The 15,042-nt window shown below is 34.5% G+C and overlaps 2 protein-coding genes across 14 annotated transcripts; both read right to left on the reverse strand.

The window, feature by feature from the left end:
• Window positions 1–1,023: 1,023 nt before the first annotated feature.
• LOC7467990 (probable magnesium transporter NIPA6) lies at window positions 1,024–6,164 on the reverse strand. Of its 4 annotated transcripts, none has more exons than XM_002298272.4 (9): window positions 5,807–6,159; window positions 5,666–5,722; window positions 5,149–5,239; window positions 4,878–5,038; window positions 4,667–4,794; window positions 4,041–4,178; window positions 2,524–2,616; window positions 1,982–2,102; window positions 1,024–1,857 (listed from the first exon to the last, which is right to left on the reverse strand). In XM_002298272.4, exons 1-9 carry the CDS (start codon window positions 5,934–5,936, stop codon window positions 1,730–1,732), a joined length of 1,047 nt encoding a protein of 348 aa, XP_002298308.2. In that variant the 5' UTR covers window positions 5,937–6,159; the 3' UTR covers window positions 1,024–1,729. The 4 variants fall into 4 exon arrangements, 2 of the variants coding, with proteins under 2 accessions (XP_002298308.2, XP_024460058.1); XR_002982601.2 differs by lacking the exon at window positions 1,024–1,857 and adding an exon at window positions 2,769–2,942 and having other exon boundaries at window positions 2,086–2,102; window positions 5,807–6,164; XM_024604290.2 differs by lacking the exon at window positions 4,041–4,178 and having other exon boundaries at window positions 5,807–6,162.
• Window positions 6,165–7,918: 1,754 nt separating this feature from the next.
• Window positions 7,919–14,981, reverse strand: LOC7467989 (exosome complex component RRP45B). Of its 10 annotated transcripts, none has more exons than XM_024604241.2 (11): window positions 14,833–14,981; window positions 14,469–14,639; window positions 13,920–14,129; window positions 13,532–13,627; window positions 13,278–13,392; window positions 11,924–12,004; window positions 11,625–11,813; window positions 11,123–11,415; window positions 10,529–10,587; window positions 9,439–9,684; window positions 7,919–9,035 (listed from the first exon to the last, which is right to left on the reverse strand). In XM_024604241.2, exons 2-10 carry the CDS (start codon window positions 14,603–14,605, stop codon window positions 9,473–9,475), a joined length of 1,392 nt encoding a protein of 463 aa, XP_024460009.1. In that variant the 5' UTR covers window positions 14,606–14,639; window positions 14,833–14,981; the 3' UTR covers window positions 7,919–9,035; window positions 9,439–9,472. The 10 variants fall into 10 exon arrangements, 9 of the variants coding, with proteins under 9 accessions (XP_024460009.1, XP_024460019.1, XP_024460015.1 ...); XM_024604251.2 differs by having other exon boundaries at window positions 14,837–14,968; XM_024604247.2 differs by having other exon boundaries at window positions 14,786–14,911.
• Window positions 14,982–15,042: the final 61 nt, after the last annotated feature.

The following is a 15,042-nucleotide window of genomic DNA, read 5'->3' on the forward strand; positions in this document are numbered from 1 at the left end:
GCACACTACAATTCTTCACGGATGCACAGATATAGCAAACATAGAAATATGAACTTGCCCAGAAGCAGATGTTTAAGCAAGCAGAACATAAAAGGTGCACAATATTTGGACTTGACAGAACAGAAGTAAACCAATTAATAGTAGAAGATAAACACAGAATACCCATATACTGTACTTGAAGATGTAAATTGAGTCAAAAATCAATTCTCTAACATGAAAGGGATGTTAAGCCTAAGCAAACCCTACCGTGGAAGCCAGGCCTATGCTAGCTGTCAGGAGACACTGCATACATGTGCGGATACCTCCCACACACTTGCAAGTGTGTCGTATCTACCAACTATTTTTCTTTTAAATAATATTTTATATTTAATAAAAAACTAAATTCCCCTTATTTTACTTTATTATATATATATAAAAAAAAACCAAAAGGAAAAGAGGGGAAAACCCTTGAATGTTAGTTTTAAAAATTACTTTAAAGATAATATAGTTTTTATTGTGTTAAAGAAAGTGAAAAAACTAAAAAGTTTCTAATTTATCCTCGTCTAATTTGATAATAATTAATGGGTCTTGAAAAAAACCCCTAAAAAAAAAAAAAGCAATTGATTTTTTTTAGGAATGACAAAATAATAATTAGTGAATAGTGAAACGCATCTATTTTAAGGGTATTGGTTTATTAAAATGTTAATCAAATTGACCTCTTTTAAATTGAATTACCTGCCAATAAAACTTGCAAATTGAATCTTTCAATTGTTGGATTAGAACATAAGTTCTTATAATTAGAGATCACAAGTTTAATTATTGAGTTCTTCTTTTATAACTTTGAATTGCCTTGTTATAATGTTTTTTAAAGATTATATAAATTCATCTACTTATTTTGGTTTTCTGAACATGTAAATCCACTTAGTTCCAACAATTAAAAAAACATCAGGTTAATGTTAACAGCTGCTTCTTTGTCTCTCTCTCTAGACGTATCTGCATCAGCATACTGGAATTGAAGTTAAAATAAATAAATAACACCGTTGGTAGGCCTGTGGAATGAAGAATAATATTTCATTTTCACAAAATCCTGTCTTGCTAAAATGACAAAGATACACGCCTCATTCTTTGCTCAATTATTATAAGAAATCAAACAATCTACAAACAAATATAATACTACAAGAATCTCTGGTTTTGCCTGTTCTCAAAGAAAGGAACCTATGGGACAAGGTTAACTAACAACAGAAACTACCTCAGAGCTCAAGTTTCCAATATACCAGTTGCAGGGCATAGACACCATCCAAACCCTTCTTCACTAAAATAGGTTTCTGGGTCTTCTGATCACTCTCTTTACTCCGCCATTGACAATTAAAGAAGCTGAATAAACCATCCTTTACATCGGCAATCCCAAACACACTGTACAAGTATCACTAGATTCAGAGTTTCCTCGTCTCAGATTCAAGTGCAATTCACTTGTAGATCACAAGTGAAATGAAGACATGCTACTCCACCAGGGTTATTGAATAATTTCTCCCATAACTTCCAGAAAAAAAGAAAATTAAGAAAACGAGATTTCAAGGATTTCTGAGGGACACAAAACAACCTCCTCAATGTAAGTTCGTTCGCTTTCTGTTGTAACCAGACATTCTGTGGTAACAAAACCATCGCACAGGAATGCTGTCAAAGAGTCTGAGATACGGATTATGCCTTGCATGAACTTACATGAAGGAGGGATTCTTTTTGAGGTACACATCTAGTGCATTTCTTGTCTCTGAAAGAAAACTGCTTCATCAGGTAACAAATTTTCCTCATGCTTCATAAATTCTCCATTACCATTGCAAAGTCGGGCAGATAATGTAGGGGATAAAGATGCATAACTACCTGATTTATTTGAACATTCACAGCCACAAAAAATTTGTAAAAAAGCTAGAGAATATTGCTCGTAATTCAAAGTTGATTAAAATGATCTGGTGGAAATCAAAGAGAAAGGGTCTGAACAAAGCACCTCTAAAGGATGAACTTCTTTCGAACTCTCTGGTTGTGTGTAATACGATGGTCCCTGAGAGAACAACAATGAAGCCACATATTTCTGATATGATGCTTCCCACATTCTGGCCATCCCAATCCTGATATAATGTATTTTATCAATAGATAAAGTCAAATCAGAAACAGGATCAGAAATGATACATTTTACTGTTTGAAATCCAGGTCTGGAGAAGAAAAATCGGACAGATCCCAAACTAAGCCTAATGGCAGCATCCTCAACCAGATGACTAGGCTTGTCATAAGGAAGTGTGGCCAAAAATATCACACAAAGAAACAGATTTGCTAGAAAGACATCATTAAATAATTGTATCTTAGAATTCAGTCAAGAAATTTTATTTATCCCATCTTGCATCGATTTACAAATCCATGCTTCAACAAGATGAAGCTACATTAGCGTTCTTCCAGTGAAATCCAATTAAAATGAAAAAGCACTAGCAAAAATGTAGAAGTAATGATATAAATGCAATAACACAGTGTAAGCTTCCTTACAAGAGTTCTTACCTTGAACATGATTACACTGGCAAGAATTGTAAGTGACGTGAACATGACATAATAAATGGGGGAGACAACTGCAGTATTGAACGTATCAAGTGCCTGAAACACCAAAGATTGCAGTTTTTAAGCAAAAAAGAATTTCAAATACAAGATACATTATAACCATCTTTAGGGTCTAAAGATTCACAGAAAATATGATGCAGCACGGATGTATGTAAAAACCAGAAAAGTTGCAGTTTTGGGATAAACACAATTTGATAGTTTCTTTTCTGGCTTCATAAGTATCATTTGTTCCCAGCCACCATATCTCTGAGTGAATTATCCATGAATGAAAGGTGCGCTTATAGCTATGGCCTATGAAGCGATCCAGCACTTCACCTAAGAAGTTTTTTGTAGGTTAATGGGATGTTGATAGTGACAGCCTCCTGAGACAAAATTAATCAGTCAACTGTACTGGGGAACAATTGATCAATTTGGGAAGGTTTTTTTTATAACTTGATGCTTGTTGCATTTAATATCATCGCCAATCATCATATTAAATGCACGGATCAGCTTTACAACTCATTTTCTAGCAATCCTATTATACAGAATCTACATTTGGAAGTGGTTGCTCCCTCCACTCATTTCTGTTTGTGAAGTTTTAGTGAAATTATGACTACTACTTAACTATCTTTAACTTTAACATGGTATCCTGGTTGAAAGTAAAGGTTAAGGAGGTAATGAAGGCAGGATTAGCCTACAAACTCGTGCATTCCACTTGGAGATTAGGATAGGCTAAAATTGATTGGATTGGAATTTCTTTGGAGAAAGACATGATAGAGTGAGAATCAAGATAGAGAAAAAATGGCAACGCAACAAATGGGCTCATAATTCAATGATGCTCTTGCAAGCAAGAGGGGTGAGATCTAGAGCTCAAGTCTCCACTTTGTCGATCCATCACCAATCATAAAAATGAGAGAAAATCACAATGGAATAGTGAGAAAATAATCACGGTAGCATTTTTAAAGAAACCATTAAAAGACAGGGGAGTATAGGGATTTCCATAAAAAAAATTAATGGTCATGTTGATGCCATCAATTTGAATTCCAATTTAAATTTTGGAAAGGAAAACGTGTAAATTGTTTTTTGGAAAAACAGTAGGGATATGAAAACTACACAGGCAACAGAGAGCTTTTCTGTAATTAACTCAATAATATGTGTAGAATTGGAAGAATGTCAAATATTCTGGATAGCAACTAGCTGCCGAGTAAAACAATGGCAAAAAGTGCACCAGGTCATGCCATATGTCCAACAGCAAGTCAAATTCATTGGACACGACTGCTTAAAGATATGAATGATTTAAGTAAAAGATCAGGAAAGCAAGCAATCCTGAACATAGAGAAAAGACATCTAAAAGGAAGCAATGCAGAAAATAGAAGATCAAGGAGAAAAAGGAGGAAGATTTAGGCAGCAGCAAGATTCTGGAGATTAAGCACAATAAGTTTATTCATGCAAACAAAAAGCAAAATCTCCACATTTCTAACCTTGTTTAGATAATTCATTTGCGTGATGACACATGTGGCCACAATAAACACAAAGAACCAAGTCTCTGGATAGAGTAATTGGTTGTTTCCTTCAAACGTTAATTTCAGTGCAGTTCCAACAGCCTTAACACTCATCACCTACACGTGATATGGAGACAAAATGAATTAAAGAAAATTAAACAAAAGGAAGTGAGGTTTACTCAATTCTTCCATCCTAGTCAAAGAGGATAAATATTCAAGCAATTGTATTGGCCAAAGCCCCATTACATAAACATGTAACATCATTGCACTCAGGGAATTATTTCCCACCTTATGTTGGCCAAGAAACAGAACTGATAACATTTTTATCAATCACCTGGTTTAAAATTATCATAGGAAAGTTCTTTTTGCACATAATTAAATTTTTGTTCATTGAGCAGTGAATTTCCGCAGCAATTCAATGATTGCAGACCTTTTAACTTCAAAATGAATGAAACTCCATCCCCATCAATGCAGAATGGTTTGTTAATTTATTGAGTTATTTTATTTTTCAATGCAGATTGAAATGAAAGAAAACTGTATCTACATCCATAAATTTGGTCTTATAATTGAAAATAAAAGTACCATTGCTGGTTCAGATGATTTACCGAAAGAGAACCCATAAATGAACAGATGCCGGTGAACACTAACACATTTGAGTGACCACATTGTGGAGCAAAATGGAAGATCATAATGAAAACCAACACAATCACTGAACCCACATAAAGCAAAAAAGCTGCAACAGATGATAACAAGGTAAGTTAACAAAAAGAAGAATTTAAATAAAAGAAAGACAAGCATGTGAAGTTGCAAACTAACCTGGTTGAGTAGCCATACTCCATATTTCCTGCACAGAAGTTATAGGGCTCTCCTGTGGTGCATGGATCACAATTACAATAGAACCAGCAATGCACATCACACAACCCAAGATCCCTAGTTGGTGTAACTTCTCATTCAAGATAAAGTGAGCCAACACAGCACTATACCATTAAAAAATAAAAATAAAACACAAGAAATGTGGTTAAGAAGAGATTTAATATAAAAATTCCAAAAGTTTCAGTATGCAATACTAACTTAACAAAAGATAAACCTGACAATAATACTCAACGCGCCGAGGGGGGTTACAAGAACTGCTGGAGCAAACGCATATGCAACAAAGTTTGCAACCTCTCCGACAATCACTATATGAGAAACCATACAAAAGGAGATATTCTACGAACAATCAGCGATTATCAGATGGTAATTTCAAATCACAATTCCCGTACCCGTAACCAACTACCACTCCTCAATTTGACTAGAACAAGAAAACTCAATCAATTCATAAGCTACCATATGAAAAAGAAATCGACTTAAAAAAATTCTTAGTAACATTAAGCTGACCAATGTAAGAACCTGAATTCAATGACATTACGAATCATTAAATTTCACAATTACATCAAAAGAATCACAAGATACAACCAACTTATTAAAAACAAAAACAAAACACCTATTCATTTCCAAAGAATAAGACAACAAGATCATAACAATTTGCAGTCCCCGCACAAGAAATACATAAAGTTTTCCCGAAACCAAAAGAGAAGTCGTTAACAAAGAAAAGGCCAACTTACTTGTGATCATGCCCAACCACCATAGTGGCTCTAAGAGATATGAGAACCCACCAACACCTAAAAATCCAAACCAAACCCATTTCACAAAACCAAAAACCCATTTCAAAAAACCAGAAAAGGAAGAAAAATAATTTTTTTTACCAGCTCTAACACCAGAAGCTGCAGCAGCTCTTCTAAGGCCTTTCTTTTTAATAATGAAGCTAGCACCAATAAACGCACTTGACGACAAAGCCAAAACAAACCCTTTCAAATTGTCTTGAGAGAAACCCATTTGAAGGGCTCTTCTCTTCTCTTCCCTTCCCTTCTCTTCTTTGTATTTGTTCGTTTATTATTATGATGCTGATGCTCGTTTCCTTCTCTTCATCTGCCAATCAATCATTGACTGCGTTCACTTTCCGATTTGTTAATAATAAAAGAACAAGAAATACGCTGCTCTCTTGTCTTTTTTATAAAAATGAAGAAGAAAGACAATATCTTTTTTGTTTCTTTCTTTCAGTTTTAATCCACGGAGGTCTTAAATTTAGACCTTCTTTGTTTTTAACGTAGAAATGCTGATTTTTTAAAAAATATATTTTTTAATATTTTCAGATGATAGGTTAAAAATAATTTTTTTAAAATAATTTTTTAATAATTTTTTTAAAAAATAATTATCACAATAGGTTATTAATATTTTTATTACACGCGAGTCTTTTAATGTTATTAATAGCATTTGTTATACAATAGTATGAAAAAACTTTTTTTAACCTAAGAAAATCTCATATGTTGGATAATTTTTTGGAATGATTATTAAATCTAATCATTTAATTTTAAAAAATCTCAACTCAATTTCTTGCTTAACTTGAGTAATAAATTTTAAATTATATAAAAATTATTTTAATATGATTCAATTAATTTTATGATTTCAAAAATAACTCGGATAATTTATGAAAAATATGATTTGATTTTAAAAAAATAATATTTTAAAAAAATATTGAGACATCAATATATTAAATCATGACTACATTTTACTTAATGATATAAAAACATGGTTTGATTTAACAACTTTGTTTTTTTAAATAATTTTTTATTTAATTATATGATAACAAAAATAAATACTCGTAAAATTAACACATTAATTAAATATCAAAGATGTTTATCTAAAACCATGATGATTTCATAAAAAAACAAACTTAAACAAATTATAAAAATAAATTCAAAATGAATCAAATGTTAAAGAATATGAAATTGGTATAAAAAAGACTAAAAAAGTTTATGAAAAAAACTTGAAAGATGAAATTAAATATGAAGCAAAGAAACTATTTAGCTTTGTTGATAAACTTAATCCAGCAAATTAATCTTAAAACCTTTCAATATGATTCTTTATCTAACCCGAGTTTAAAATTATTCTATATGAGATTGTACTCTACTTGACTTAGCTAGTTTAAAGACAACACGATAACAAGTAAAAGCTTGGTTTGGTTTTAAAAAAATAAAGATGATATTGTTTTTTTTTAATATTAAAACGGTGACATATTAAATCGACCTAGATTTCATGATTTAACTCGTAAAACTCACGACCCGGATCATAAAACTTTATTTTTTTGTACTATTTTTTGTTTCATAATATGATAAATAAAATAAACGCTTGTAAAAATTAAGCACCAACTCCATGTCGAGACGTTTATATAAGACTACGATAACTTTATAAACAACAAACCAAAATAAATTATTATGACCAATTCAAAATTAATAAAAAGTTGAAAGATGAAATTATGATTTAAAATCAATAAAATATTAAAGAATGAAATTGAGTGAAAAAAATTTAAAAGGTAGAATTAAAAAATAAATAAAGTTTAAAAAAATAGAAAAAAAACCCTTGAACCATGCAGCTACATTAACTTTTCCATTCCAAATTCTAGTAGAGAGTACAATTAATACTCACTACATTTGGCTGTGTTCTTAGCATCTTTCTTCTTACATGTAAATTATACTTTCTAATTCTAAAAAACTATATTAATTAAAGGATTCAGTTTAACCCTTTAGTTCTAAAACACTTCTATGATGCTTATGTTTTTTTTTTTTTTACTACTATTATTCATGACAAGTGCATTTTCAGATCACTTTTTATATGCTAAAACTAAATTCTTTTTTATTAAATTTTAAACAGATAATCGATATCTAAATTAATACATTTAAAAATATATATTTTTATCAGTAGTCAGGTTTAATTTTTGCAGACACAAGAACATATACATACAAGTGAAAGCAAGGACATGAAAATGGAGGGTTTTATCCCTTGCTTACAATTGGGATCTTTTTCTCGAAAAAACAATTTAACGGCAGTTGCCCATATTACATTTTCCACGTTTATCCACACACCATGATCATCCATGATTGAGGTAGTGACTAGCGACCCATTTGAAGAACACATGAAACCACCTTGCTTGTAATCTACCTTCTACAGTGCCGACACTGCAATTACGTGTTTTAGCTTCCCATTCATCAATAATGGCGGGCAGAGAGGATGCCAATTCCAAAGGACCATGTATCATCAGTTTAGCGGTGGAAAACAAAGCATGTTTGCATTCAGGCAGGGGAGCCAGGAGTCTCATCCACTTGAAACAGCACAGCATTTCCCGGTGCATGGCATGAGGAGAATAACAAAAGTAACAGAAGAAAATATTAAGGATGTAATGCATTTTGAAAAATTTAATCAATCGCATGAGAAGAAGATATGTAAAGAAATGGAATGATAGATAATCAGCAGAGAGACTTGCATATCAGGTTTTGCACCAGGCTTGGTTGAATGGATGTTTCCTATTCCTGTATTGCTTGAAACAGAGAATGCCTCCTATTCAATGATGAATACGGCGAAACAAACCGCCCGACCCCTCGAGAAGAGATCGGCAGCCAAGAGATACCTGATTAAATCACACTTCTTCTCTACAGAGGCGAATGACAATTTGAATTCATTCCTCTACCTAGCTATATGTATTAAAGAAACAAAAATACTTGAACACGGTAAGAAGTGGCATATGGCGTCAAAGCAAAGCGCCATTGCCACTGAAACAGCATCTCTAAAAAGTTAACCTCCTATCCAAAATTCCAAAGCAATAAATGGCCGAACAACGGGCAACTTAAGCAGCACAAGCAAAGTTGGTGACAACACTCATGCAGCCAACACAACATGCAATACTCCATTAGCATTAGCATTAGCATTAGCAAGAGAAACATTCAGAGAGTTTAGAAAAGCCTCTTTCAGGTCTTCACTTCTGTATATCCTGGCCGCTGCTGATTCATTGTCTTCTACTGTTGAATATGAAGTAAAAGATTTCAACACCAGTGACCCTCCACCATAACAAATGGATTGAAGGAAGCATGTTTCAAGAATCTGAAAAGGATCAACCATCAGTACAATGAATATCCAAGGTGGTAATTCACTTCATTAAAAGAAGAATGCACCGGATTTGTCAGGAGGAACCAACACATGATATGGCACTGATATTCCACTCATTTAAGATGGTTTTAGAAAAGAACGAGGGCAGGTTTCTCTTTCTCTCTCTCTCTCTGATAACTACCGTCCACAAAAACAAAACAAAAAATTCAACAGCAATTTGCTTTAGGAAAGACTTGATGTTAGCCTCTCCTTGCACCTCCCAACCCTTCTCCTTCCAGCAGGAAGCACAATACAAGAAATAAATGTTTCAAATACTACCAAACAGTCCGAGTGTTATACAGAGTGGTGATACACGGAGCTTCCATACAAATAAAAATAAAAGCTTTCGCTGATATACCTGCAAGGTAGATGTTTTCTGCTCAGAAGTTCATCTAACTTGCATTCATGCTGGAAGCCCTCTTTCTCCTCTTGTTCTTGGGCTTCACAGCATCCTTCAAAGTTTTCTCTCCATTCGTTTCCAGTGCAGTTCCAGATGTATCTGTAGCTAAAGTGGCTTGTTTAATATCTTCTGTTGGTTTCTCTGTGTCCATTTTGGGACTATTTTCCTTACTTTCTTTTTGTTCCATATGCTGCGTTGATATTCCTGCATGTTTCACACGCAAGTCAGTGATGCATACTCTCTGTATCCCATCACAGAATCATCGAAGTAGACTGCATACATGCAGGAATTAGAAAGGATTGGAATGTAACCCTTCCAATGCATTTCAAAGCTGCAACATATGATTCCACGACCACTAATAAGCTATATGTTGCTTTGGCACACAAACAGAATAAAAAAAAAAAAAAAGTTCACCAGGTTGCCTATTTTAAAAAAATATAAGCATTCACATTGCATGTATGGGTTCATTATCCACTATTTAATTAATGATCAAAGCAGCTGTGCACAGGTGGAAGGTTTGCAGCCACTGTAAGGTCGTCAATGTATTAGATTAATCTATGATAACTGCACCCTGTTCTATGGAATAAGGCTATTACTCTACTCCCCTACACCTAAATGCCCAGGCATTAAAAATGTATCATTAATTCACAGAAAATGCTATGCCTCAAAATAATGAAGGCTATAACTCTAGCCATAGAACAATGGAATGGCAGGAGATCTGCTGTCTCCTTGTCAGCTAATTCATGCAGCACCAACTAGCCATTCTGTATCCTATCGAAAAAATAAATAATGGAATGGCAGGAGATCTGCAGTCTCCTTGTTGCTTTGTGAAATGTATTCGAGAGTTGTCTTCCCATCCAAAAAGAACTAGTCTAAGTCTGCTTTGAATTGCCTATGATGGGGAAGTTTTGCTTCACACTTTTATACAGTATTACAAATGAGTGAAATATGAATGAAGCTTGTAGGGAAAAAGAGCAAAACCATTTACAAGCAGGATAGAAGCGAAGGTAATTTTCATACTTCTAAGAAAATTGTACAAGTTGCTTACCGCGTGAGGCTACATTAGGTTTCAGGGAATCATCATCAACACCCTTCAAATAAGGATCCCTGAGGCGAGAAGAAGATCTGTGTCACTAATAATAAGTAATTATTCAAAGATAGGAAACAAATGAAGTTGAAAATTCCTTAAACCATATAGAATAGAGTTTCAAAAAGCTCAAGAACAAGAAGAAAGGTCTATTATAATCCTATAGGATTTCTAATTACCACAAAACCAGGACAGCTTGATAACTAACCAACTTATGAAGTGGTTACTTAGAACCCATTTCCACATCTCTTCACTCTCTCTTTCCATAAGTTGTGATCATACAGACTTGAATCCATTACACGGAGCCATAAACTAATATTAAAGTACATAACTGAGAAAAGGTCTGGAAACTAATGTTATTAAACTATGTTAGGGCCAAGAGATCCTTACCCAGTAATCAAATTAATGATTCAGTCAACTTTTCTTCTATTTCCAATGAAATGCCACTTGTTATGCTAAGCTCATGATTATGATTTTAAAGATGGATGTAAAATCTTCTTCTGGCAGAGATAGTTTGTACTTTAAAAAAAATATCAGAAGGTGCTAGCACCATACCAGCTTGATGGACCCCCAAGAAAACTCACAGCATTGCTCTCTCCTCCACTTGTTCCACCTTGTTCAGATGATTTGATATCACCATCATTGTCATTACTTCTACTGCTGCAGGTTTCCTCAGATACCAGCCTCAATCTCTCCATATGATGCCTCGACAACTCACTACCTCCCACCTGCTCAACAGTTTTATTTTGCTCTTTTACATCACTACCAGCTACACTAACATTGCCAGCAGCAGAAGTAGGGTGGCGCTTGATCTTGCGCAATGCTCTCTCTGTGCTGTATGCTTCAACCTCCATCAATTCACATGATAAAATTAGATTTGGATCAAAAGACATAGTCCCATGGCTACATCCTTGAAAAAGTAGCAAATTGACAGAGAAAAAGAGTAGATTGCATTAAAAGTGCATGAATATTTGGTATCAAAAAAGAAATGGCACCTCAACTTTTGAAATCTTTTTAAGAGAATAAACTCACTGCATTATTAAGAGAATAAACTCACTGCATTATTTATCTTCTTTGTTATGGATTCAGCACTCATAGAAGCAAGTTGCAAACAATGCATAATAACACTCTGTGGCACACCCTCCCCTCCAGCTTTCTGAATTGAACAAATATCACCAATTGCATTAACTGTTACAGTCATTCTTCCACCCATAACAGCCTCCTCACTGTGGGTAGGATCCACCACCTACATAGCACTCATTCAGATTAAAAGAACTGGCTGGTGAGCTTCTCGAACTCAACATCAATATGCATAGGGAGTGAACACAAAAGAATCTAAAGGATAAATCTGCTCACCATTTTGCCCTCACTGCCTAAAAATGCAAAAGTTATTGCTATAGGGAGATGGTGGACTATCAAAGGAAGCGGTTCTCTTTCCTGTCACAATGCAATGAATAACAATCAACTTAACAATATGAAAAATGCAAATGATGAAAGTTAATAAAACATCTGAAATGTTGCTGCCACAACAATATCATTAAAGCCTACAACATTAACTGGGAGAAGAAAAAAGGAAGGCGCAGACTTTCTAACAAGGACTTCTTAATATCCAGATCAGAGTAACTGGTCCATTTGTTATGTGGACAGTTCAAGATGCAGATCATGGAAACATGGCCACTTATGAGATATGAAGCGTTCCTCTCTCTGTGACTTTCTAGAGACCCTATTAAAGAGTGTTGTATTAGACTCTTATTCTGAAGGAAAACAGTTGATTTAAAATACAATGCCTGAGCATGACTTTCAAGAGAACAATTGCACTCAACATCAGAGATGAAAGCTTTCAATTACTTCTACTGAGCCAATGAAATGGTTATTTCTATGGAAGGAAATACACACAGCTGCAATGCCTGAGGATGGTGAACACAGTTCTGGCAAGCATTCCCTGGTATTACCCTTATTCTAAACAAGACACATTCCAATCTTCATTGTGTACTTCCAAGTCCCTATTATAGGAAGCTTCGTGGACATTAAGCTCCAAACTTTAAGAGAATAATTTTAGTTCAGCACAGCATGAAGAATCGCAGTTTCTAGGATTATCATTCTGTTAAGACCTCTTAGATACCCTGCGTGGAACAAAATGACTTGAACAAAATGAATTATTGCTTGTAAACCCAAGGGATGACACAATAACCAAGAAGGCACGAAGCTTTCTAACAATCATGGCAGATTTATGCACATTGCTAATCTATATAATTATCAAATGACCTTATGAGAAGAAACAAAAATTCTTCACGAAGTCTATCTCATGCATTATGATGAAACCATTTTTCACTCCAAGTCCACACTTATGTGATCAATCTGATACATGAATACGTATGGGGTTGGAAGGCACTCTGATCATCTGTATTTGTGTATAAAGGCAACCGGAATGATAGCTAGGCAAAGTACGGTAGTCAACTTAAAAGTTCTTGAGTGTGAAATGATAAACAAAATCAGTTCAACAGGTATTTTTTTTACTATTTTCCGAAGTATCGATTCAGAGAGTTATCCAAAATTTCAGAGACAGATACAGTACAACTACAGTAAGGGGTACATTTTACAGGCCAAGTTGGTCCTTAAAGGTAAAAACTCAAAACTAAGAAAATGCTTCCTTGGTAAAAATTCAAGCTTCCATTACAAGTGAATATTTAAAAGCATTTAATGAGCCAACCTCTGGTGGATGTACTGTTACTTCTTGACCATCATCACCACCTAAAGTGCATTCTGGTCTTCGAAATGTTAAGAGAGCGGCCAAAGCAGCAATATTGGCAGCATCAACAAGATTTCTGTTTGCAGGATAGATGAGATAACTTTTAGGTATTAGTAAAAGAAGAAATAAAGCACAGATCTGCAGAAGAACTTAATGAGAGAAATTTCTAAGATATGAAAAATAAAAAATTTAACATCAAAAAAATAATAGCTTACCCCCCATTATCTAAGATATGAAGGTCAATACGAATGGCCCACACTAATTTTCCTGAAAGAACACAAAGAGATTCTGTATCCACAGCCCTGCTCTCCCTGAAAGGTCAATTAAATATTCAAATGAAGTTAAACTATCTTATAAAAACATTTGTATTCTTCTGAAGGATTAACATATGTTTCATGTGCAGCGCTGACACTTGCTATGAAGGCCCCACCATGGTACTCCCTTATGAGAAATGTATGATTATGAACACATATACACCTAGCTTGTACAGATATGATATTCTTAGGGAAACATTTCTTGATAAAACCGCCAACAAAGAATAACATCAAGCCAGTAAACAAGAGAAATTCTGCTCAAACAAATACAAGTGAAGAGATTAATCACCTTAGACCACGATCTACTATTCGACCCAACTCCACTGCAGATTCCCCAGGGCGGCCTGGCTCAAATGAAGGATCAGCCATTGGAGAGAATTCTGTGAAAATCAAAAGCATCCCTTCATTCCGTCGGTCTTGATAAGGTTGAACTAATTGACCTGTCACAAAACCCATTACATGAGTCTGTCCTAGCTGCACCTCTGATGACCCATCTTCTCTGCAAATTCACCATAAACAACATACCATTCAATAAAAATCAAAACCCAATACAATAATTTTCAGCCATGAACTTTGCAATCTTCGGAAATAAAACCAAACTATGGCAAGATACTAGTAATTATGACACGATAACAACTCGTCAAAGAGACCCCAGTATTCTTTTCCTCTTGCAGCTCCTATGCGTCATTGAAACAAAACTACATCAACTTTTTTATAATTAAAAACAGGCATAACAATACAGTAATATGTGTAAAACCAAAACGAGAGCTTGAAAGATGAAACATAAACTCAAGAACAAAAGAAGCATAGAAAAAAAATGTACTAACAAGCAACTCGCCTGCCAAACTTGATGGTAATTTTACGATACTCAAGAGGATTGCGACCATCAATTCTAAGGTTTGAAGCCAAAGCAGTCTCTATGAATTTCTTCTCGTTCACTGTTAATCTCCATGTATTCGCTAATCTTCCATCCATTGTATTCTATGCTTTCTCAAATTCTACTATCAAACTAAACCCAAAAGAAAAAAGAAAAAACACTATAGGTTCTCTCTCAAGTACCAGAACAAACAGTTTACAAGCAAAAACTAACGAAGCTAAAGCATAGGAAAAACAAGAAATTGCAAGGCAAGAGAGGTGGGTTTTGCAAGTGCAGACAGAAAGTTGAAGCAGAAGGACAAACAGGAGTGATTGCACCAAGTTACTTGCTGTTTTGTTAGCTGTCGAGAGCTCAGGCTTCAGATGAATGAGCTCAGAATTTTCTAAGTTTCGACCACCTTAAAAGCCACAACCCTAACGTTTATTTTTTACTTCTACTCTCCAGTCACAGATAAGCGGGCTTGGCTAATGGTCCAGTGGGCCGCTCAGTCCGAATAACTAGGTCAAAATACATCCTTGAGTGTATTATCTTCGGT

This window comes from Populus trichocarpa, chromosome 1 (assembly GCF_000002775.5).
Source record: "Populus trichocarpa isolate Nisqually-1 chromosome 1, P.trichocarpa_v4.1, whole genome shotgun sequence".
Taxonomy (NCBI): domain Eukaryota; kingdom Viridiplantae; phylum Streptophyta; class Magnoliopsida; order Malpighiales; family Salicaceae; genus Populus; species Populus trichocarpa.